The sequence below is a fragment of the Monodon monoceros genome, unplaced genomic scaffold (genome assembly GCF_005190385.1).
Source record: "Monodon monoceros isolate NGI ecotype Baffin Bay Population unplaced genomic scaffold, NGI_Narwhal_1 Super_Scaffold_13, whole genome shotgun sequence".
NCBI lineage: Eukaryota > Metazoa > Chordata > Mammalia > Artiodactyla > Monodontidae > Monodon > Monodon monoceros.
In genome coordinates this window covers 21,028,332-21,052,527 of record NW_021703769.1, presented here as the reverse complement: position 1 = coordinate 21,052,527, position 24,196 = coordinate 21,028,332, and the positions used below count along the sequence as shown (strand labels likewise).

Here is a 24,196-nt window from a genome sequence, read left to right as displayed (position 1 = left end):
CTCTTTGGACCTTAGTTTCCTCATCTGTAAAATGGAAACAAGGTTGGTGCCCCTCCCTCACAAAGATATGATGAGAATTAAATCGGGCAAGGTATGCAAAGTGCTTTTAGGAGGGTCTGGCGTGGTGAACACAGTCAATAATGTGGGCTACCCCATAATAGTCATCTAACCCTCATCACCATCGTCATCACGTCTGCTTGGACACAAGAACTGTTTGTCATTTCCCTCTCCTTTGCAGAAGAACATAGCACATGGACACATCTGGGTTCAAATTCCAGCTCTTCTTTTCTCTAGCTGTGTGGCCTTGGGCAAGGTGCTGCCCCTCTCTGGGCCCTCAGTTTCCTCATCTGTACAATGGAGCTGGTCAACCTTGCCACATTGGGTTCCAAGAGATGACAGATGCAAAGTAATGGAGTTATTCTTGCTTCCTAACTCACCTCTGCCCAGGCCCCCGACCCTTGCCCCAGTAGCCCTACCCCCTCCTCCTCCCTCCTGGCCAAACGCTGGGTTCCTGGTGAGGACTGAGGCCTCTGTTCTGAGGATGCTCAGAGCAGCCTCTGGCCCACCCTCAGCCAACTGTCCCTTCCTTCCTTCCTTCCCCAGCTGTCCCCTCCAACCCGTATGTGCAGGGCAAGGTGGGGCATGGGAAAGAGCACAAGAATGGTGCCATGGCTTGCTGTGTGACCTTGGCTAAGTGATGGCACTTCTCTGATCCTGCTTCCCTAACACTGTAATAGAGGGGTGGGACGAGATCAAGGTTCTGAGCCTGGTCCTGACCCTGTGAAGTTGCCTGCAGAGGTCTATGTGTGGAGGGAAAGTCTATGGCTTTGATCAGATTCTCAGAAATCCCCAGGATCCTTCCCCTAATCCCAACGTTTAAGAAGCAGGTGATTTCCTTTGAGAGATGATATCTGGGTCACTGGGAGACTGCCTGTGTAGTGGGACAAGCTGGGGTCAGGGATTAGCTGGACCTGGTTTAAGGAGGGTAACTTAACCTTGCAAACCTTGTTTCCCTTCTGGAAAATGCAGGTAATGTGTTTTCCCCCTCACGGGACTATGGAATGAAAAGAGCCTAGTGCTGTGTCTAGGCTGTTCCCTGCCCCCACCCTACATCCTAGGTGTTGGGGGAGCTGGGAGTTTATGCAGGTGGGCCGCCAGGCTCACCTTCTTGCAGAAGTGGTGGAGGTGGAGCAGCGTCTCCAGGTCTGTGCGTTGCCGCTCGGCTGCCATGTAGAAGTGCGTCAGCTTAGCCTGGAAGGCCCGCTGGGTGAAGGTGAAGCCTGCCAGCTCCGGGAGCTCTGTTCCTCCCGCCTCCCTGGCCCTGGCTGCAGCTCCCAGCTGGGCCGCCTGCTTGCACAGCTCCAGGCCACGGCGGTACTGGGCCTGAGCAGGGAGGGGAGGGGTGTCTACTCAGCTCCAGCCTTACTACCGGGTTATGAGACTTCCTGAGCCTCAGTTTCCTCATCTATAAAATGGGAACCCAGGGTTTACTTTGCCTGCTGGGATTCTGCTTAGCGTCACCCTCTTCTGGCAAAATTCTCCAACCCCAGAGTCTGGGTTACAGGCTCCTCACCTGTGTCCCCACAGTTCTCCTTTTCTGGCTATTTCCCTGTTGCCCCCAGCCCCCCATCTTGTCTCTGCCCTCCACTGGCCTGGAAGTTCCCCGAGGGCTGAAACAGAGGCTGAATCACCCTGTGCCCCAGGACCCAGCACATCAAGGATGCAGATTCTCTCTCCCCACCCCAGCTCTGAGGCTGACTCAGTAGGGCTAGGGTAGGACCCTGGAATGTGTATTTTAAGAAGCCCTCCAGGCATTCTGAGATGGGTCATCTTTGTACTTGGTAGTCAGGGAAGGCTTCCTGGAGGAGACAATATCTAAGCTGAATGCTTTGTGTTCCAAGTTGCTCTCCTCACTGTCTTGGGAAGCTTTCTTCCACTTTCCCGCCTCCGCAACTTTTCCCCCGCAGTGCCACCCCCATCTCCTGCCCTCTCTATCTGCTCCTCCCCCCCTCAGTTTTAGAAACACACCGCAGCCTGAAGGAAGAAGTCCTCAAACTCCGCGTGGGCTTTCTCCACTGTCTCCAAGCTTCCGTCCTTGGGGGTTAGCACTTGCAGGCACTGGCTTCCTTCCTGCTCCATCCAGTTGCTGACCTGGGGCAGGGGAGGGAGGTTTGGACATGAGGGGCTGCTGAGGAGACATCCTTAGGCCAGTTTGCCACCTTCCTGGGAAGCTGAAGTCTTGTCCTCAGTCATCTGGGGGCTGGGCCTATGCCACCGGCCTGGACTGAAACCCTCCCAATTCTGGGGAGGAGAAGAGACAGCTTGGGGTGGGGGTGGGGCGTGGTTCTCACCATCCAAACAGCGCCAGAGGAAGGTGCACGGCCCTGCCATGAAATCCCTGTGTGAACTGCACAAGTCACTTCTCCTTTCTGGGCTTCAGTTTATTCAGTGGCAAAATGGGGTAGACGTGAGGATTCAAGGAAGGACAGAGGGGGTAAAATGGCTCTCGATCCCATAAGCAGAAGTCTTCTTCGTATTCTGGGGTGTCTTAAAAGAGCATCACCCACTTTATCCTCACAAAGCCCCAGGCGGCAGGCACTAATATTATCCCCCATTTAACAGGTGAGGAAACCGAGGCACTGAATAGCTAAATACCTTGTCTAGGGTCACACCGCTTGTAAGTGCTAGAGCCAGCACTGGAACCAGGCCATCTGGTTCCAGGCACACTCTGTTCCACGGCCCAGAGCATGAAGGGATGTGTTGGTTCTAGGCATCAACAGTTGGACAGAGTGGTGCCAGGTGTGGGCTCCAGGATCAGACCCCTAGGTGTGCGACCACGGGCAGATGACATAATGTCTCCCAGTCTCAGTGTCCTTATCAATGAGTAGGAGAAATCCTAGCATCTTCCCCACATCACTGGTAAAGGATGAGGTTGGAAAGCGGTGATGGACACAAAGGCTCTGGCCCAGGGCTTGGCGCAAAGTTGGTGTTTAAAAAATGCAGCTTCTGGAGTTATGTCTTCACCTATCAAGCACTATGGAGTGCATGTCATGTGCTCCAAGAATGCCTGCCTGCTGTCGTTATACGAGAGCAAAGCGCCTGGCTGGAGTGGGGCCTGGAGAGGCAGGAGCCGCCCACCACCCCGTCACGTCCCAGGGCCAGCTTCCTCCTCTCTCACCTGGTGGATGGCAGCTTCCAGGCGGCCCAGGCGGACGCGGAGCTCCAGCCTCCTCAGGAGGTGGTTGGACACAGTGACGAGGACATGCAGCTGTTCATCCACGAGGCTGTACAGGGCAGCAGCTTCGGCCAGATGGCTCCTGGGAGGCCGAGGAGTGTGAGAGAAAACCCAAGATGCTGACCCCCTGCCCCGGAGCCCCAGCACTCCTGCCTAGCATAGGCATGCCTCCGCGGCTCCCACCAGCTCTGTGGCCCTGGCCTGGGTATTTCAGCTGCTGGCTTGCTGTGTGAGCTTGGGCAGGTCCCTACACCTCTCTGGGCCTCAGCCTTGGCCTTCCGTGGGACTGGGAGGACCAGAGGACACAGCGAGAAACCAAATGACCCTCCCTTTCCCCAGGAGGGTATGAACCGAGCTGGAGAGATCTGGGTTCAAATCCCAGCCCTGCTACCTTCTAGTAACAGAATCTTGTGCAAACTTCTCAACCTTTCTGTCTCCGTTTCTTCAGCTATAAAAAATGGGGATAACAGAACCCATTTCACAGGGGGGTTGTGAGAATTAAAGGATCTAACCCCTTGGCTCTCAACCCTGGCAACACAATTAGAACCTGCTCTGGGAGCTTTAAAAATCTCAATGCCCGGGCCCCTCCCCGACCCACCGGAGTCCTGCTCGGAGAGTGGCCTGGACCTCAGCGCTTTCCGAAGCTCCTCAGGCAAACCCGCCCTCACGCACTCAAAACACTTAACACAGTGCCTGGCCCACGGTGCTGTTAGCGCTTGTTATTTCTTTTACTTTTGTTAATTAATTTTTATTGCAGTATAGTTGATTTAAAATGTTGCATTCGTTTCTGCTGAACAGCAAAGTGAATCAGTTATACATATACATATACATATATCCACTCTTTTTTAGATTCTTTTCCCATATAGGTCATTACAGAGTATTGAGTAGAGGTCCCTGTGCTATAGAGTAGGTCCTTATTAGTTATCTATTTTATATACAATAGTGTGTATATGTCAAGCCCGATCTCCCAGTTTATCCCTCCCTCCCCCTTCCTCCTGGTAACCACAGGTTTATTTTCTACTTCTGTGACTCTATTTCTGTTTTGTAAATAAGTTCATTTGCTTATATGTGGAATCTAAAAAAATGGTACAAATGAACTTATTTACAAGGCGCTTGTTATTTCTATTGTAATGATGGCGAGTGGCTGTAACACACCTCTCCATTCTGGCCTCTATTTTACAGATAGGAAAACATTTACACATAGGAAAACTGATCCTCCAGAGAGAGGTTCTGACTCATATGCATGGCAGTCTGAATTGGAACTCAGTCCACGGCCTTTTCCGCACATGATTTTAAAAAATGATCAAAGCCAGCAAGACATAAATGAAGGGATGCAGATGGGATTTCAGGAGAAACTTGGGTGAAGGGAGGAATCTCAGGGCTTTCCCAACACCCCTCAAATCCCACCCCACCCTCCTCTGCCCTTGGGGTCCTTTAGAAGGAAAAGGAAAAAGAGGAGATGGAAGGAGAGCCCGTTTTCCTGGAGGGAGCCTTGCCCTAAGCCTCCTTATCTGACTGTAGCTTCCCACAGGTCACTGCCCTTCCACGGAAGGGGTGAGCACCCAGGGTGCGTGAACGGGATGGAAAATGCCAGTCTGTCTGGCAAAGGGAGGGAGAAACGGGCAGGCAGGCAGGAGCTGCCTAAGAAACACGCAGAGGCTCACGCGGGACCACAGCGCTCCCTGGTGGAGCTGCTGGTGGCCAACGGTCTGGTGGGGCCTATGTTGGACCAAAGGGGCTTGGGGGCCCAGTCAGTGAGGCAGGGGCATGCTGGGAAAGGCAGTGCCAGTCCCACCAGGCTGTGTGAGGGGCAGTGAGGACAACTCCACACCGAGCACCAGGGTCCACTGCCGCCCAGCGCTCACATCAGCATGAATCTCTCTGTGGGCAGAGGTCAGGGTGGTGTGTTCAAGATTCTGGGCTAGGCTGCCTGGGTTCAAGTCTCAGCCCCACCACATCCCAGCTGTGTGGCCCTGGGCAAGTCACTTAACTTCTCTCTGAACCTCAGGCTCCTCCACTGTAAAATGAGGATAATACTCGGAGCCCCTTCGTGGGTGGGAATTAACCACATTAATATTCTTAAAGCCCTCAGAACAATGCTGTGTTCATACTAAGTGCTATTGAGAGGAGGAGGTTAAATAAATAAAACGTTCTTGGATTATGCAAACTTTGTAGTAGTGTTCATTCTAACAGAGATAAAATATATACAACTACTGGCTGATTTAATTACTGATTTGCACCTCTCCTCCACCCCACTCCTAAATTTAAGAAAATTGGTTCTTTCTAGGAATGCGTATTTCTTGCTCTGTGGTTCTGTGACCCTGGCACAGCACGAGGTTCCCCTGGCCCCTGCCACGAAGGGTAGGGCGGTGCAGGGGTTAGTGCTCAGCTGGTCTGGCTGTTACTTCCCTTCGCTTAGCCTCAGGTATTTATCAGCCAAACAGGAGGATGTGAGCCTCACGCGGTCTTCTGAGGAATAAGAAGTGGGCTCTTAAAGGGGCTCAGCCCAGTGTCTGGGTCAGAGAGCATCCTTGGTCTATGACAGTGACCAGAAATGGGGGTGCTGTCCTCTGATGCCTGGGCTGAGGAGGGGCAGCAGTGAAGGGACTTGCCAAGGTATAGGCTGGGGGCCCGTGATCAGGCCTCAGTCCAGGATATGGGCCTGGCAAACACCCCATCCTGGGCATCTTCAGAGCCCACCGTATGTGTCCCCTCAGCAAAGTGACCCCAGCCCTGAGTCCCAGCCTGGGGAACAGGATGGGGCGGGGAAGGAAAAGCCTGGTGTCCGTACCTGATGTCTGGGTTGAAGTTCAGCCTGCTGCCTTCCTGTCGCAGCCTGGCCAGGGTGGCTCCACCTTCCCGCTGGAGGCCCAACAGGCCTGGGTCCCTCAGCACAGCCTCCATCAGCTCCTTGGACTTGCTCAGACACCTGGAGGCCTCCTGCCAGGGTAGGGAGGTACCTGCGGCTCAAACCCCACTTTCCTTCTATAACCTTCCAGGGCTCCCCACACCCCAATCACGCCTGACTCCCCCAGTTTGGCGTTCAAGGTTCTACAGAAAGTCTCTCCTTTTTATCTCTAAAACATCTCCTCAAGCCAAGCTTGCTCTCATCACCGTGGCAACCTCACTGGTCCAAGCACCATCATCTCTTGCTGGGACGCCCATCCCAGCCTCTTCACTGATCTCTCTGTGGTACTCTGGCTCCCCCTGCAGTCTATTCTCTGAATGACAGCCGGATGGATCTCAAAGAGCCAATCTGATCATCCCAGTGCCGCTGCTTAGAACTCTCCAGCGGCTTCTCTGCCCATTTAGAATCAAATCCCAACCCAACTCCTCCCTGATACAGCCCCGTGGATCCAGAAGATCCTCTCGTTCTATCCTCCCCTCCCCCACTCTGTTCCATACTGGCCTCCTTGCTCTTCCTGAACAGACCAAGCACAGACCAAGTCCCATGGCTCCGTCCCATCCTTCAAGGCTCAACTTCTATACCCTCCTTCCCCGTTTTTCTCAATCTTACTTTCACAGCATTCAGCATCACTTGTAATGACATGTCCATTTCTGTTTATTTTTAAAATTATGACCTTTCGCACTGTACCATAAGCCCCAGGAGGGCAGGGACAAGTCGATTTGCCCCAGGCTGGGTCTCCAGGCCGTGACACATGGTGACTGTCCAGTAAATATCGGTTGAATGAATGAATGAAAACAGAGTCCCTTCACTGAGCCCTTGGTCCATGAAATAAGGGATGTGGTGTGGTTTCCCCACCTCGGGCTCTTGTCTCACCTGCACCCCTCCAGGGGGGTCACCCTTCTCAAACTCCTTGATGGAAGCCTTTAGCAGCGAGGAGGCCTGGCGGAGGTCAGCAAGGAAAGGGTCCAGCTTCTGCAGGAAAGGAGGCCAGAGTGGGGATGTTAGCCTGGGCCAGTGAAGAGCGTGCCTCTCCTCTCCTCCCACCAGGAGGACACGCGGGTGGTGGTTCTCAAACTTTAGCTGCATCAGAATCCCCTGGAAAGTCAGTTAGAAAGCAGGCTGCTGAGCCTTCCTCCTGAGTTTCTGGTTTAGTTTCTCTGGGGTGGGGCCTGAGAGTGTGCATTTCTAACAGGTTCCCAGGTGGCGCTGATGCTGCTGGTCCAGGGACCACAGTTTGAGAACCACTCATGCTGGGAATGAGAGAGAAAAAGAGAGAAGACAGGCCTGACCTACTCCCAGGCCTGTGGGAGAGGGAATGGTAGGAGGGGGTGAGAGGGCAGGGGTAGAGGACATCCTCTCCGGATCCCACTTCAGCCCAGCTCCACCACTTACTAGCTCTGAGGCCTTGGGCAAGTTTCTTAACCTCTCTGTGCCTCTACTTCCTCTTCTGCAAAATGGGATCATTTCCCCATTTCCTGCCTTAGAGGCTTGTGGGAGGACTAAATGGGTTTATTTGTGCCAGGCACTTAGAATAGCACTGATACTCATCCTCATTATCAGTTTTATATGCTGGCTCTATAGGTAAGATTTCATTTAAAGGGGAGGTTTTAAAGCAAAAATATAGTTCAAAAGCCTCTGGATTAATTGGAGGCCTCTGGAGAGGGGAACTGGGGGCCTGTGGGACAAATAGGAAAAGAGATTTTTTTCAGTATATACCCTTTTGTACCATTTGAATTTTGAACACAGGATCCATTCAAAAATAGACCCAATCTTAAAAAGAAGAGAACCAGGCCGAAAGCAAATAAGCAAACAGCCATGTTAGACTATAGACCAGTGGTTCTCCGTGCGTGATGGTTTCGTACCCCAGGGGACATTTGGCAATGTCTGGAGACACTTTTGGTTGTCATAATTTGGAGGATGCTATTGTCAGAGTGGGTAGGGACCAAGGACGGTGCTAATCACATGAGAGCGCACAAACAGCTCCCCCAGAAAAGAATGATCTGACCCCAAATGTGAATAGTGCTGAAGTCGAGCCGCCCTGGTCTAGAGAAAGCCCTGGGCGGGCAGCTATGGGCACTGGTCCTGGTGCGGTTAAAGCCCATAAGCTCCTGTGTGTGGCTGTGGAAGTTGTGCCCATCCTACGCATCCTCATGGGTTAAATTGGGCATGAGGTGCCCCCTCGCAGGGTTGCGGTGAGGAAGGATTGAGGTCACACAGGAAAGGAGCCCAGCCCTGGAAGTTTCCTTACTTCCTCCCTCTTACAGGAGTGAGCACATCTGCCTCCCTCACCAGACCCCAAGCTCCCCGAGTTTTGTGTGTCCACAAAGCAGATGTCTGTAAATGTATTTGCAGTTAACACTAACATCACTCTTAGCATGTGCCAGACACTCTTCTAAGCTCTTTACACACATGAACTCAAGCCTCACATCAGTCCCATTTCGTCATTGAGGAAGAGGGCTCCGAGAAGGTGTGTAACTTACCCAAGGTCACACAGCAGAGCTGGGATTGAAACCCAGGCCTCCTGGCCCCAGAGCTTCTGGCCCTTCCACTCTGCACCCTCATTATAAACACTTGTTCAATGACTGTCTTTGAACCTGATAAGTTCAGTGGACCCATGGGGCAGGATGGTGAAGGGAGAAACAGAAGGGGTGAGGGTGTGGGGTGAAGGCTGTGATGGTAGATACCTGGAAGAATTGCACCCATTCACCGTGGCAGTAGGGGAAGGGGCCTTCCAGGGCCATGGGCAGCTGGCTGGGGTCCACGTGGCGGCTGAGGGCCTTCAGTGAGGTCAGCACCTCTACCTGCAGACAAAGAAGCAAGTCAGAAGGACCAGGGGACTCAGTGTAGAGACAGATGCTTGAGAAGGTCCTGCCCAGACCCACGCCCCAGCACCACTCCACTTCCCATGGGTAAGGCTGGCCCTGGCTTTAAGAGCTGCTTTCTGGGCAAGGGATCTTCTCTGGAAACTCTGACAAATCAAAATTGAGAACCACACCCTGGGTAAGAAATGGCAAATAAACAGCATTCGTACTGCCACTGTCCTAGCCTGTGCCCGAAGCAGACATTAATCAATCACGGAACTCCTTCCTTCTGAGCTGGGCTCCTTCCCAGCACAGGTGTCCAGGCAATCAAACAAACAGACTGAAGCTGGCCCATGTCCTGTAACTTCTTTGTAATCATTGTACTGTTCTCTGGAGACCCATCAAGGTACTATCTTCTTGGGGCTGTTGAGAAAGGCCACCAAATCCTAACAGTATCCCCTTAGACATGGAGCAGGGACTAGGTGACTGCATCTCCCAGGCAGTGATGCTTGAGGCTTATGCTATGAATGGCTCCAGATACCTAAGCTTGGCATGGGGAGAATTCTGTGGCGTTTTGGAGCCCATTTTTCATGCCTGGTATTTAAAGTGTGGTCCACGGACCAGCAGCACCAGCATGACTTAGGAACACGTTAGAATGCAGAATCCCAGCTCCCATCCAGACCTACTTAATCAGAACCTGCACTTGGACAATCCCCAAGAAATTCATAGGCACCTAAAAGCTTGAAAAGTACGTCTCTGGTTTACAATGTGCCTCTTTGTTAACCAGGAGGTAGAAGGAGACCTTTAGAATCATTTCCTGGGGCTTCCCTGGTGGCTCAGTGGTTGAGATTCCGCCTGCCGATGCAGGGGACACGGGTTCGTGCCCCGGTCCGGGAAGATCCCACATGCCGCGGAGCAGCTGGGCCCATGAGCCATGGCCGCTGAGCCTGTGCATCCGGAGCCTGTGCTCCGCAACGGGAGAGGCCGCAACAGTGAGAGGCCCGCGTACCGCAAAAAATAATAATAATAATAAAATAAAATCATTTCCTGAAACAGGGCAGAGGGCAGGGTGCCCACGCTTGTGACTGTGGTACATGGCACTGATTAAAGGGAGCCGCAGTGCTCTTTCCCGTGAAGTCCCGAATCAACTTAGCATCTAAGTTGGAGATGCTGAGAGAAACTAGGGAAGAGAGATACAGGAAGGGCCAGGTGAGGTGTGGAAACAGCCCCTCTAGCTTGCTGTGTGGCCTTGGACCTCAGTTTCCCCATCTGAGAAGAAGGGAGGAGGGGTTGACAAGATGAAGCTTTCAAGTGGGTTTCATGCTGCGCACAGCTCTCAATCACGTGGTCGTGCCCACCGGCAGCTGCTAGGGTTGCCAGGGAGAAATAATTCTGGGGCTGATTTGGCAATGCTTGCCATGGGGGCTGGGCAGTAGAGTTGTAGCATCCTGGACTCGTATCTAATGGACCTACCCTTGATTATTTCAGGGCCTCTCCTAGCTTGTGAATTCTGCCATTCTTCACCCCAGCTCAGCTCCAGCCCACCTCCCCTCCGCCGCAGCCGATGCTGCCTCCCCCTCACCTGGATGTCAGATGCCTCCAGCTGGAGAGCGGCCTCCTGCTCCCCCAGGAAGAGCACAGCACGGATGGAGGTTGGGACCAGAGTCTGTTGGAGAGAATCATTTCAGAGCTGATCTGCCTAGGCTTTCACTGAGCCTCCCGGCTAAGACGTAGGCAAATGGGCCACAGGGATGGGGTGAGGGTTCCCCATGGCTGGGACCCTTATGCAGTATGGAGGGCTTGGATCCGTTTTTGGAGGGTGAGTCAAATGACTTATTGGGAGTCACTGGAAGTCAAGAGAACAGCAGGTCCAAGCTGGACTGCAAACTTCCCAGGTGCCCCACCCACTCTGGGTCTCAGTTTCCCCATCTGTAAAGGGAGAAGGACTTGGGCGTGGAGGTCATGAGGTGAGCATATGCCAAACTTCCATTTATGCTGCTGCCCATACTGGTGAGTTAGCAATCTCTTCCCTCCCCCATTCTCAGTTCATGAGCTAAGCCTAAGCCAATCAGTATGTCGCATTCCCCTGACACAGAGATTGGCTGATGGATGGACAGCTGAGCGAATCTGGGCTAAGGAGACACAAAGAAACTTTTGCTGAGACTTCTGGGAAAAGAATCACTCTTTCCTACCGGACTTAAATGAAAGCCCATATGAAGTTAGAGCTGCAGGGAATCACACTGCCACCAAGAGGGGGACCTGGCTGAGAATGGCACTCTCCCAGGAGAATGGGGCCAGAAATAGGGAGATAGAAACCCGATCTTGGTGGCAATATTTGAGTCCCTGAATCAAGCCATACTTGAAGTTGGGTTTAACTCCCGGACAGTCGAGTCAGATAAACCAATGAATGACCTTTGTCTTTAAGCATGGCTGGGCTGGGGTTTCTGTTATGTGCAGCTAAGACTCCCTACCTGGGTTCCTGGTCCTAGCTCTGAGCCTCTCAGGATCTGTGAATATCCTAAGGCCCCCGGTGCTCGCAAGACTTGCGAGGCTGAGGCTGTCCACCTCCCACTCACCTGGGTGGCCTGCAAGGCACTGACCAGACCAGGATGTGGGGGCTGTTTCCTGGCATCAATCACGACCGCCAGCCCCTCGGTTTTATCTTCAGGCCTGTGGGTGGTAAACAGAATTGAGAGTCTTGCTGGATGAACTAGGGCCCTCGAGGGGGAAGGACCTAGTGGAAGGTGAGGGAAACTGGCTGCTAGAAGCCTGGGTTCACTGGTGAACTCTTCATCCCATGGGACAAAGTTCCAGTGCCTCCCTGTGCCCCTGACACACACCACTTCCAGGAAGCCCTCCATGATTCTTCTCCAGGCAGCATCCGTTATTCCCTCTTCGGCACTCCCACAGTGCCTCACACAGCTCTCTCTTACACCCTAATAATCATGAACTATAAGTTACTATCCCAGTTGCAGTAGGAGTCACCTAACCTTCATCCACCCCTTTTGTGTGGGCAGAAGGTTCACTTTGTTCAAGAATCCAATTCCCTCCATATAATCACGTCCCCCCTCCGCCAGGGGCTGGTTTCTGATTGGTTGAGGCCCACAGTAGACCCAATTCCCCTGGCCAATGATTGGTTTAGATAGGGAACATGTGACATTTTCTGGCCAATGAGATGTGAGGGGATGTTTGCTGGGGGCTTTTGGGAAAGATATCCTCTCCGTAAAAAAGTTCTTACAAAGAGATATAAGGCAGAGACATAGACTGATACATTTCCTTAGCAGGTAAGACATTTTGAATTGGAATTTGTTACTTGCAGCCAAAACACCTTCATGGGTTCACAGTGCACTTTTCAGTGATTACCTTAGGATTTTCCAAAGTGGCCCAATTGCAGGACTTGTTAAAATACCAATTCCTCACCCCCACCCCCGCTCCACCCCCCAAGAAATCTGTCCAGCAGGCTGGGGGTGGAGCCAGGGAGTCTATGCTTCCAAGTGCCCTGACCATTCAGCCAAGTTGGGAAAATAACCCCCAACCGCCTTCAAGCCTTACAACCACCCAGTTCACAGACGAAACCAGAGGTGGCCAGTGGGGGGGGTGGGTGGAGCTATGGCAGTCACCCGGGCACGCTGTTTCACCTATCTGGGAGGATAATAATCGTGCGGGCTTCAGGGGGCTGTGCTGAGGACTGATGGATTCATTACTGTAAAGTACTCAGGGACTGCGCAGTGTAACAGGCATGTCAATGTCTGCTGTCATCCCTATCCTGGGGGGGAAACTGAGGTACACGGCGGTGCCATAGCAGACAGTGAGAGGAGGCTCTCGGAGGTGAGGCCAGGGCTCCGACTTCGTGCTCCACACCTCACCTGCCTCTCGCTATGCCCATGCTGAGAGAGAGGTTTATTTCTCCACCTACCTCCACTACCAGCCTGGATGCCCCTAGAGGTCAAGGCCCAATATAGGAGTATCTGGGTCCCTAGCATGGCCCAGCATGAAGTCTGGCCCAGGGCAGGTGCCCAGCAATGGAGTGGAGAAGCCAGCCCAGCATACGAGAACCCCATGCATAGTTCACACTGCACCTCACCCCCACCTCTTGTGACCATGCTTGGTCCTCAGAGCCCACTTAGTCATCCCCCTTTTTCAGGGAAGCCTCAGAGAGGGGAGGTTACCACCTACAGGTAACACAGCAAGTTGGTGGGATTCCAGCATTCTGTCTACCATGACACTTAGCACAGAATGGGGGTTTCCATCTCCTCCTCAGACCAGAAAAGCCACTCCACTTTGGACAAGAAGAAAAATCTCAGTGGCCAGCAGGTGGTGGTGATGGCTCCTATGGGGTGGAGAAGGTTCCAAAGGGTTCCATCAGTCCCTCCACCCCCTACCCCAGCAGCAGAACCTCTAGGTTGGGATCTATAGCCACAGTCCCAAGCAAACACCGCCTCTGAGACCGCTCTGGCTGGGGGCTGGGACTCAGAGGAAAGATGGTGCCTCTTCCCCAGCCAGTCCAACATGAAGTCTGAATGGGGGGGTGGAGGGAAGGGGAGGTGTTAGAAATCAGCCTGGTCACTCATCACTCATTCATTCTGTTACTCTTTCACTTATTCATTCATTCATCCATTCACCTTTTCCTTCATTTGTTCAAAAAATATTTATAATTCATATACCAGCTCAATTATCACCTCCTCAGAGAAGCCTTCCCTGATTTCTCAATTGAAATTAGCTGCCCCCCCCCACCCCCTTCTCACTCTACAACAGTGGCTCTCAAAATGTGTCCTCAGCCCAGCAGCATCAACATCAGGAAACTTGTTAGAAATACGTGTTCTCAGTCCTTATCCAGACTCAGTGAATCAGAAACTCTGGGGGTAGTGCCCAGCCATCTGTTTTTACAGATCTCTGGATGATTCTGATGCCTGTTGAGTTTGAGAACCACTGATCTACAACATCCCTGTTTTCTTCACCACATTAACACCCCTGAGAGCTGCTTGTCCATGTCTGTTTCTTGCACACCATTCACCTCCCCCGCCAGCCTGTGAACGCCCTGATGGCAGGGACCAAGTCTGTCCTGCTTTCCGCCCAGCATCTGGCTCAGGACCAGCTCTGGAAACAGATGACTGGATGGAAGGATCTCTCCATCTGCTACCTGGTGCTGGGCTCTGGACTGAGAGGTCGAGGGGGGATGGGGTGGTCAGGCTAGCCCAGCCCCTTACCTGGGGATGGTGCACAGGTAGGAGAACAGCTTGGTGACCTCTGAGGCCGTGCACCATGGTGCCTCCCAGGGCCCCTTGGTGGTTGACACCAGAAGCAGGGGCCGCCCTGCCCTGTCTCGACCTCCTACAGGAGAAAGCACAAACACTGAGAATTTTGGTGGAGCCCCCTCTACGGGAACCTGCTCTGTGGCCTCCAAGCCTTTGCCTGTACTGGTCCCTCTGCCTGGAATACCCTTTCTCTCCTCCCACTGTGAACTCTGAACTCTTATTCATCCCTCAAGACCCAGCTCAAAAGCCACTTCCTCAGAAAAGTCATCCCTGAAACACTCCTCCATGCAGAGGCAGCCTCACCCTCCTCTGGTCACCCTCTGTACTGGGCAACCTGGGAAACGAAGCTCACGGAATGAGCTTTGGGGTCACACAGACATGGGTTTAAGTCCCAGCTTAAACCCATGTTTAAGGGACACACTGACTTGCTGTGTGCCCTTAGGCAAGTCAGTGTGTCTCTGAGTCTCAGTTTCGTCATCTGTTAAGTGGGGAGAATACAATACTGAACTTATGAAGGTATTTTGAAGACTAAATGAAACAGTTCCTGAGAAGCGCTTGACACAGGGCAAGGGCCTAATAAAAAGCAGTCGTTATAACAATCATCATTTCTGCCCTCATCTCAGTCCTCCGTGTGGTGAGTGTGCAGCCCGTGGCTGCCAGCTCACTATTTATTCTTGCTGACTTCCAGCCATGAGTTCTCCACCGACTATTTCCTGTTCCAGGAATCAGGACAGGGTGCTCCGTGTTCCCCACAGGGGTCAAGAGTCTGAGTTCCAGGGGGTCAGCACAGCCTGTCTACACTGCGGGGAAGGGGAAGTACAGGGGGAAAGAGTCCCAGGCCTCTGGAAACTGAGCCTGTCCTGCACCCTGGGCTCGGAGCCCTGCCCCCCAGAGTCACCTCATTCAAGGCCACCCTGCGATGAGCAGGATCTACTGCATGCAGGTACAACCCTCCATAGTGTATAAGTGTGTGAGACCCTATGTAGCTCATGAAGCCTTGGACAAACTTAACCACCTTCACAAGTGCTGCCTTACACAGGGGTGCAACCATCTAGAGCATTCTTTCTTTCACATATGTTTGAAATTTTTTAAATTAAAAAATTTAAAAATCTACATTTGTATATACATTTTATGCAAAAATATATACATTAATATATACATTTGTATATACACACAAATATATATATTTGTACATATATGTGCATATATATGTATATATATTTTTTATATCCTCTTGATATCATAGGTTTTTCCTAATATTCATTTATACTAAATTCCAAAAGGAAAACATTTTGTTGGGGACAATATGAGAAATTTGAATATGAGCTGGGTACTGAGTGGTATTAGGAATTATTTTTAATTTTTTTAGGTGTGCTTAATGACACTGTGGTTATTAGGGAAAATGTCCTTGTAGTTAAGAGATGCACATTAAAATACTTACAGGTAAACTATGAAGATCTGTAATTTACTTTAAAATACTTCAGGAAAAAAAAAAGATGAAACATGCCAAAATGTTAAGATTTATTAAATCTGAGTAATGGGTATGTGGGTTTTCATTATCCTATAGTCTCTACTTTTCTCTATGTTTGAAATTATTCATAAAAGAAAGTTTTTAAAAAGCGAAATGATTAAACCATGAAAAAAATTACATAACTTGCAAAGTTAGAGATGTTTGTACATATCCCTCTGAAATCCTCTCAAAGCCATTGGGTTCCTCAGGTCAGGAAATGCTACATTATGTCCCTGGGCCCATTTTATTGATGAGGAGACTGAGGCCTGGAGAGAAGCAGCAGCTTCCCCATCTGCCACAGTGCCCAACTTGCCAGTTAAGGTGGGGGTCATGCCTGATTCAGCCCTTGACCCTGGACCACACCGAGAGATGAGCTTTTGTCTGCTGTACTGGAGCTCAATCACAGCTCCAGTGGTACTACTCCCCTGCTCTAGAACCTTCCATGGCTCCTCATGGCCTCATGCAGAAAGCACAAATTTCTCAACCTGGCACTTAAGTCTCCCCAGGATCTGCACACTCTTCCAGCCTCATTTCATATACTTTGGGTTATGACCTGAATTGTGTCCTCTCCCCCCAAATTCATATGTCAAAATCTTAACCCCCTAATACCTCAAAATGTGACTGCATTTGGAGATAAGGTCTTTAAAGAGGTGATTACGTTAAAATGAGGCCATTAGGGTGGGCCCTAATCTAATATGACTGGTGTCCTTATAAGAAGAGGAAATTTGGACACAGACACACATTGGGAAGACCATGTGAGGACACAGGGAGAAGATGGCCATCTACAAGCCAAGGAGAGAGGCTCAGAAGAAACCAGCCCTGCCAACACCTTGATCTTGGACCTCTAGCCTCCAGAACTGTGAGAAAATAAATTCCTGTTATTTAAGCCCCCCAGTCTATGATACTTTGTTAGGGCGGCTCTAGCAGACTAATACACTATGTCACCAATGGCTCAGCTGGAATGGGTCATCTGTCACTGCGTAAATTAGCCTGACCCTTTCCCACCTCCCCACCTTTGTTCACACTGTTTCTTCTGCCAGAGGTTCCCTTCCCTGTCCCTCTCCATCTGGCGAAACTCTCCTCAGCTTTCAAAGTCCAGCTGAGATGCCACCTCCTCCAGGAAGACATCCTCCCTGCTCTCTAGAGAGACCTTTCTCCCACCCCAGGTTCCCCCAGCAAACCTAGGCCTATTTTAGATCCTGCAAGACTGAGGGCTCCTTAAGGGTGTTCACTGGCTTAAACTCTTTATATCCCAGTGCTCAGCACAGGACAGGAGCCAATAATCAATGTCAGGAATTGACCAATGAATAAATGGTCAGAGTGGGGCCTCTCAAACTTTGGTGTGCTAGGGATCTTGCTACAATGCACACTGTGGTCCAGCAAGCCTGAGATTCTTCATCTCTCTCTAGCTCCACGTGATGCTGATGTATCTGATCCCCAGACCACGCTTTGAGCAGCAAAGGGTTCAAGCACTCAGGACATTCCATACTAGGACACAGTGACCAGTTCAAGTGTCTGGTCCCCCCGCCAAGCTCTGCCTGGCACAGGGCTCTGCACACAGCCAGGGCCGGCTGAGCACGCAGATGCCGTCTGAGTGCAGTGCAGTGACGGACAGCTGTCCACCTGATCTGCTTACACCTGGAAGGCCCCTTTGCCCCAGATGCTACCCCGTCTGACAGCTGGTGCCAGGAATACCATCGTTAGCATCTCAGAGCCTGGCTGGAAGCTGCGCTGTTCACATTGGGTTATGATCTCAGGAAGAAATGGAGACAGCAGGTTGGGAGGTGGTGGGTGGTGTTACCCAAAGGCACTGAAAAACTTGTTGTACCTTCTAAAGCACTCACTCCAAGTCTTGGGGTGGGGGGAATGCTAGTAATTTAACTGGCAAGCAATTTTAAAATATTGAAATATACATTTTTATATGGAAGTGTAAATATAATTCTTAATTATAAGAATTATAATAATGTATAGAAATTTTAAAGACAAAGATTTTTTTTTTTTTTTAAAGACAAAGATTTTAAAGATATGTACAGAGCAACTGAAAGCTCAGGGTGAGGTCTCAACCCCTGGGACCCTGTTCCCTCTCTTCTGCATCAGGGGCTTTTTGTGAAAAGCCCTCTCCAGAGGCTCTGTGCCTGTGGTTGGCAGACTCATGGCTCCAGAGGTGTCCATTCTGGAATCCCCAGAGCCTGTGGATGTGCTAGCTTACCTGGCAAAGGGACTTCGCAGATGTCACTAAGGTAGGACCTTGAGATGGGGGAGATAATCTAGGCCTAGATTATCTAAGTAGGCCCAATCGAATCACATGATCCTTAAAAGTAGAGGCCCTTTCCTGGCTTCAGCCAGTCTGAGAAAGATATCAAGAGAGATGAAGGGTCAGAGGGATGTGCTGTTGCTGGATGTGAAGGTGAAGGAAGGGACCACAAGCCAAGGAAGGTAGGCAGCTTCTAAAAGCTGGAAAAGACAAGGTATGGATTCTCCCCTAGAGTATCCAGAAAAGAACACAGTCCACTGACACCTTGATCTCAGCCCAGCAAGATCTGGGCTTTCTAACCTATAGAACTGTAAGATATTACATTTATGTTTTTTAAAGCCACTGAGTTTCTGGTAATTTGCTATGACCACAATTGGAAGGGAATATGTAACTCCCACCCTCAGAATGGGAGCAGTCATTCACACCTTAGTGTTGATTAGTCTCTTTCCTGAGAACAGATCTTTGTGGAAAGTTTGGAGCTGAAGGGACCTGAGGAGAAGAAAGGAGGCAAGGAGGTGAGGGAAAGATCCTAATAGGGAGCCTGGGATGCCTGCTTCACAGGGACTGGCCTGGAGCAGATCTTGATCTTGGAGCACAGACTTTGGGGACTGTTTCCGCTACAAGGAAACTCCAATGGAAGCAAAGAGACCAGTGAGGATACTACTGTAATAGGCAAGCAACTATGCTGGTTTGGCCCTGGGTGGTGTGAAGTCATCAAATTCTGTATATAATTCGATGGAAGAGTTGACAGGACTTGCTAACAAATTGGATGTAGGGTGTAAGAGAAAGTCCTCCAGGATCTAGTGTTCTAGGAAAGATTAGAAGGCTGGGAAGGGTGCAGGGGGGGTGTGAAATCAGGAGTCCATCTTTGGTCATGTTAAGTTAGAGATGCCTGTTAGACATCTAAGTAGAAACATCAAGTACACGGATGGATGGATGAGTATGGAGTTCATGGGCAGAGTCCAGGCTGGAAAAATAAATGTGGGGGTTATCAGTGTAGAGACAACACTTAAAACAAATATTCACCAGTGAGATGGGATGAGATTGCCAAGGAAGTGAGTCTAGGGGGAGAGGAGAAGGGGTCCAAGGACTGAGCTTTGGGGAGCCTCCAAGGTTTCCAGGTTGAGACATGAGGAGGAGGCAGCAAAGGAGGCTGAGAAGGTGTGGCCGGTGAAATAGGAAGAAACCCAGGTGAGAGTAAAGAGAAAGACAAGTTGAGAAGGCCTTTCAGTAAGGAGGGAGCAGTCATCTGTGTCAAATGCTGCTGATGGGTCAAGGATGATGAGGACTGAGAATTGACGATTGGATCTAGAAACATGGAAGTCACTGGTGACCTTGAAAAGACCTGCTCCAATGTCAAGGTGGAGGAAATACTCTGATTAGAGTGAGTTGAAGAGAGAATAAGAGGAGAGGAGGTACTGAGATATGGAGCACAGACAACTCCTATGTGGGGTTTTGATGTAAAAGAAAGATGAGAATAGGGGCCTAGAATGGGTCATTCCAAGCTGGGCACGCTCTTATGCTTATGGAAATGGTCCAATGGAGAGGAGGAAAGGTGATTATGTAAAGAAGAGAGGAGAATCTTGCCAGAGGGATGTCTTTGAGTAGGTGGGGAGGTGCAGTGCACCACTGGAGGGATTGTTCCCTGTATCTGGAATAGAATGCTGAGGGGGTGGGTACCGATGCAGGTAGGTAGCTAAATGGGGTGGTAGGAGTTTGTGGACTTTCCGTTTGATTGCTTCTACTTGCTCAGTGAAACAAGAAGGAAGGTCATCAACTGAGAGTAAGGCTGAGGGAGATGGTGGTGAAGGTCAGAGAGGGAGCAGGTGTGAAATCATCATTCAAGAAGGACAGTGGGGGCACCTTTCAAGACTCTGGAATAGTAACAGGATCCATGGGCACCAGTGGTACCCACTGGAGGCCAGTGATCAGGAATCAAATGGGCAACCAGTCGGTGTGGTTATGCGGACTTTCTGGCTTTGTTCAGCTGTAAAGGTGCAAGGGGGGAAAGCAGACAGAGAGTTGGATTTAACTGAGGTTGGGATTTCTCCAGGAAAGTACGAAGGCAGAAGAGAAAGCAAGGGAGATGAGAGTGTTTAAAAGGAAGTGATCACATTGATGAGCCATGGAATGCAGGCTGGGAAGGAGGAAGTGGGGACATGATGGAGGGTGGGGAGGGACAGTGAAAAGGTGGTTGGATCAATGGGTTGAGAGTTCTGGGGGACAAAAGGGCTATTAAAATTGAGGTAATGTGTGATCTGGGAAGAGAGACATTGTAATGAGGGAGGGAGCAGTGAGTTATGCGGGACGGCCATGGGAGGAGTAGCTGGGGTAATGAAGACAAGATCGCTGATGAAGAGGAGGTCGAGGAAGGGAATGGAAAGAACGTCCATGTGAGAATGTTCATTCACTCCAATATTTTTGAGCGGCGACTATGTGCCAGGCACTGTTTGGGCACTTGGGACCCATCAGTATATGTTGCAAGCCAAACAATTTACAAGAGTGTAATTGTGGAAAGAGTGACAGCGAGTCAAGTCCAATCTGCTTCCTCTCCTTCTCCTCTTACACAAGGAGGAGCATGAGGCTCAGAGAGGGCAAGTGACTCTTCCAAGGTCACACAGGGAGCTAGGGGTAGAGCTGGAACTGGAATGAAGGTCTCTAGCCTCTAAGAACAGGGACTTTGATGTATAAAACCTGAGCTCCTGTAACATGACAGCCCTAAAAGGATCGTGAGATTCTGTGTACATTAATATGGGAATAAACAGCATGAGCTTCAACAATGATGACCAAGAAGATGACAGACAATGCTCCCCAGGAGCTTCGAAATGACACAGCAATGTCCCCACAGACGTGTCCTGCAGAGATTTAGAAGTCTATGAAGTAAAACAGAATTGCAGAACAGTCAGTTCCCAGAAAGCACAGTGGTTTCTCTTGCTGCCAGAACTTTGCACATGCTGTTCCCTCAGCTTGGAACACCATTCCCACCACTTTACACGGATAACACCTACTCATACTACAGGACTGAGCTTCTCATTACTTCCTCCACCCCAAGCCTGGGCCAGGGGCCTCATCTGTCCTCCCACAGCCCCCTGTACTGCCCCACAGTCACAATTTCTTTACACTGTATTGTAATAACCTGTTGAATTTTCTCCACCACTAGAATATAGGCTTCCTGAGGGCAGGCTTGGTTCCCTGCTGAATCCTCAGGGCTAAGCCCAGGGCGTGGCACACAGTGGTGCTCAATAAGTATTAATTGCAAAGATGAATAAATATTAAACAGGAGTGATAATGCTCTCAGTATTGGATGATGTTAATGCCCAACCAGACCCCTTCATCAGGCCAGAGCACCCATTCCCCAGAGACTGTAATTATTGGCCGTAAATTGGCTAAGAGATGCCCCCTCGTCTGAAGAATTGCCCTCAGTTGAACTGGATCATGGGCTCACCTGCATCCCCATCCCAGGATCAGGCTGCAGTTGATGACTGACAGATCCAGGGGTACAAAAGTAAGCCCCTGAACCTTCAGACGGAACCATCTCTGTGGTGGAAATCATGCTCCAGGAACCACCGCCCATCCCCCATCCCCCATCCCCCATCCCCGGTCCCCGTCCCCGGGGAATCAGGCCACATGCAGGCTTAGCTCCTCCCTTGCCCTGCCCTGCTTCCCTTACTCCCCTTCCCCTGAGAGCAACCCTCAGTAAAATAAATCACTTTTTCATGGATCCCTGTCTTAGGCTCTGCTTCTAGGGAACCTGACCTAAGACATCCACCTTGATGGCCTCGCTGAAACTAAGATGGAAGGATGGATGGATGGATGGATTGCTAGAAATTGCTTTAACCTCCTTCATTGGAAACATATGGAATCTGAGTCCCAGGGAGGCTTGATCCAGCACACAGGCCTCTAGGATTTTCCCTGCCTCCCCTATACCCACCCGCATCTGAGGGTACTCAGGGACCCCAGCCCCATTCCCCATCCCCACAGCTCTCTCCCCTCCACCTCCACTTGCCCCTACAATCCCTGAGGACCTGGCAGGCATGCTATCCTGGAATGGAAGATCTCCATGCTCAGAGCCCCAAACCTGGGCTCAGGCCCTGGGGGCTCCTCATTCAGAGTGGGGCCTTTTTCTGGAGGGCCTTCAGAAGCTTCTGGGAAGCCAGCCTTTTCCTCGGTCAGTGGGTCTGAGTCAGCGTCTGGGCCAGATGTTTTGGTCTGAGTTGTTCCAGCTGGGAAAAAAAACAACAAAGAGTGTTAAGCAGAAGATGGATTTTCCCAGGGAAAATGTTTTCTTTTTCACATTCTAATAGTAACAGCTTACAATATTGATCTCCTTCTATGGGGCAGGCATTGTGCTAAGCTCCTTACTTCTGGTGTGTCTTTGACCCTCAAAACAACTTGAGGAGGCAGACAGATCCCCATTGTATAGACAGGGAGACCTGGACTTAGAGAGGTTACGTCCTTGATCAAGGTCACCCAGCCAGTGCGTGGCCAAGCTGGGGTGTAGACTCAGACCATCTCAACACAATCATAGAACCTTGCTCAATTCCAGGCCCATGAGACCTCAAGCCTTTTGACATGCCACCCCATGCTCTAAATCCCTGAGACTGAGCCAGCCCAGGTGGGTCTCTGCGCCTGACAGCCTGTGCACCTTGTCACCTGATCACATGCAGAGAAGGGTTCCCCTGTCCAGCTGAGTGAGTGGGCAGCTTACCTTTCCCTGAGCACTTGTCTCGGTTGGGTTTGGGAGAGTAGAGTGAACACAAGACTTTCCAGGGCCCGTCATGCTGGAACGAGGCTTTCTCCTGAGTCACAGGGCCTTGCCTCTGCCACTTTAAGAAAGAGAATTTGAGCCCAGGAGTGGGGGAAGTGTTTTGACAGGGCCTGGTCACAGGCTTGGGAAGTCTCCCATTTTCCTGTTGGGTCCTCTCTTCCATCTTGGTTGCAGGGGCTGGAGAAGCAGGAGGGGAAGCTGGGCGCAGCTGGGCAGAGGATGCTTGTTTTGGTCCCGGATTGAACTGGACTATATTCTCTGAGTCTCCCAGAGGTCCCTGTGTCTTGGAGGGAGCTGGCTCTTCTGAGACACCTGACCCGAGGCCAGAGGCACAATGCAGTGGGTTTACAAGGACGCTGAGGTAGGGCTCTTGGGGCTGGTGCTCTGAGTCTTGGGTGGGAACTTTATGATTAACCTTTCTCCTCAAGTCACAAACACAGGGTTTCTCCCCCGAACTTGCTGGCTTCTCACAAGTCCATTTTTCCAAGGAAGGCCCCCCATTGGCCCCTGAGAGAGGCAGTATCCTTTGAGAGAAAGGGATTTCCTTAGTTCCAGATAGCTCCTCCTGTGCGCCAAAAGGAAACCCACTGGATGTCTCCACCTCCTTACTGGGAGACCCTCCTTGGTTCTCTTGGGAAAAGTCCAGGAGAGCCACATAATCTCCCTCCAAGTCCTGGCTGGCCACTTCGTCCATCCTGAAGCCCACCTCCCCAGGCCCAGCTTGCTCCACTTTGATGAGTCCTGGATACTTGTCCCCATGTGTCCTGCCCTTGCCCTTGGCCAAACTCTGGGCAAGCAGCACCTGGCTGCCTGCAGACCTGGCCTGGTGCAGCTCTTGGGGGCTGTTCAAATCCAGTGCCTCTAATTGAAGGGATCTCCAGGCTGGGGAAAGGACATTTACTGCTTGGGGTCGGTCATCCACAAACTCTGGGCTGGTTATTTTGGTCCAGGGCACAGGGGCAATCCCGTCTTCTGAAGCTACCAGGCAGTTGTGTAGGGGACTGCCCTCAAAGTCACTGTTGATGGCCTCCAGCCAGGCTTGGGTGAAAAGTATAGGGTAGGATGACTCAGGAACAGGCTTCGTGTCCACTGTGTGGAGGTCCACAGAGAGGCACTTGACCATGATGCAGACGGACTGCTCCTCCCGGGGCTCAACTTGGAGGTAGAAGTCACCTTGGCGCAATAAGAGGGGATTGAGGGATGCCAGGTGGACCACAACCTCATCCCGCAGGCACAGCGGCCAGCCTTCATGCAGGAAGAGGTGGTGTGAGTAGGGGGTCTGCAAAGAGAAGGGGCTGGCATCAGAGAATCTGGCCCTGAAAACCCCGCCCATGGGTTTGCTTCCTTCCCTCTCCCAGAAGGAGCCCTGAGCGGGTCGGGGGCTCAGGTGAGGCAAGAAAGGTGCCTAGGACACAGCATCCAAGGAGGCTCCACTCTCAGCATCCTGCAAGTCACACAGCCCCAA

The 24,196-nt window shown here is 51.1% G+C and overlaps 1 protein-coding gene across 3 annotated transcripts in view; it reads right to left on the bottom strand.

Annotated features, from left to right (window-relative positions):
* The window catches only part of KIAA1755 (KIAA1755 ortholog), a 42,228-nt gene that overhangs the window by 5,241 nt on the left and 12,791 nt on the right, over positions 1-24,196 (bottom strand). For 2 of the 3 annotated variants that reach the window (XM_029221952.1, XM_029221954.1), the window contains 11 exons: positions 22,672-24,010; positions 21,989-22,186; positions 14,152-14,275; positions 11,521-11,614; positions 10,527-10,610; positions 8,828-8,944; positions 7,017-7,115; positions 6,027-6,175; positions 3,179-3,317; positions 2,029-2,151; positions 1,165-1,383 (listed from right to left, as the gene is read on the bottom strand). In XM_029221952.1, the coding sequence (XP_029077785.1) occupies positions 1,165-1,383; positions 2,029-2,151; positions 3,179-3,317; positions 6,027-6,175; positions 7,017-7,115; positions 8,828-8,944; positions 10,527-10,610; positions 11,521-11,614; positions 14,152-14,275; positions 21,989-22,186; positions 22,672-24,010 (2,685 nt within the window). The remainder of the gene's footprint in view (positions 1-1,164; positions 1,384-2,028; positions 2,152-3,178; positions 3,318-6,026; positions 6,176-7,016; positions 7,116-8,827; positions 8,945-10,526; positions 10,611-11,520; positions 11,615-14,151; positions 14,276-21,988; positions 22,187-22,671; positions 24,011-24,196) is intronic. The other variant, XM_029221953.1, reaches the window with a different exon arrangement.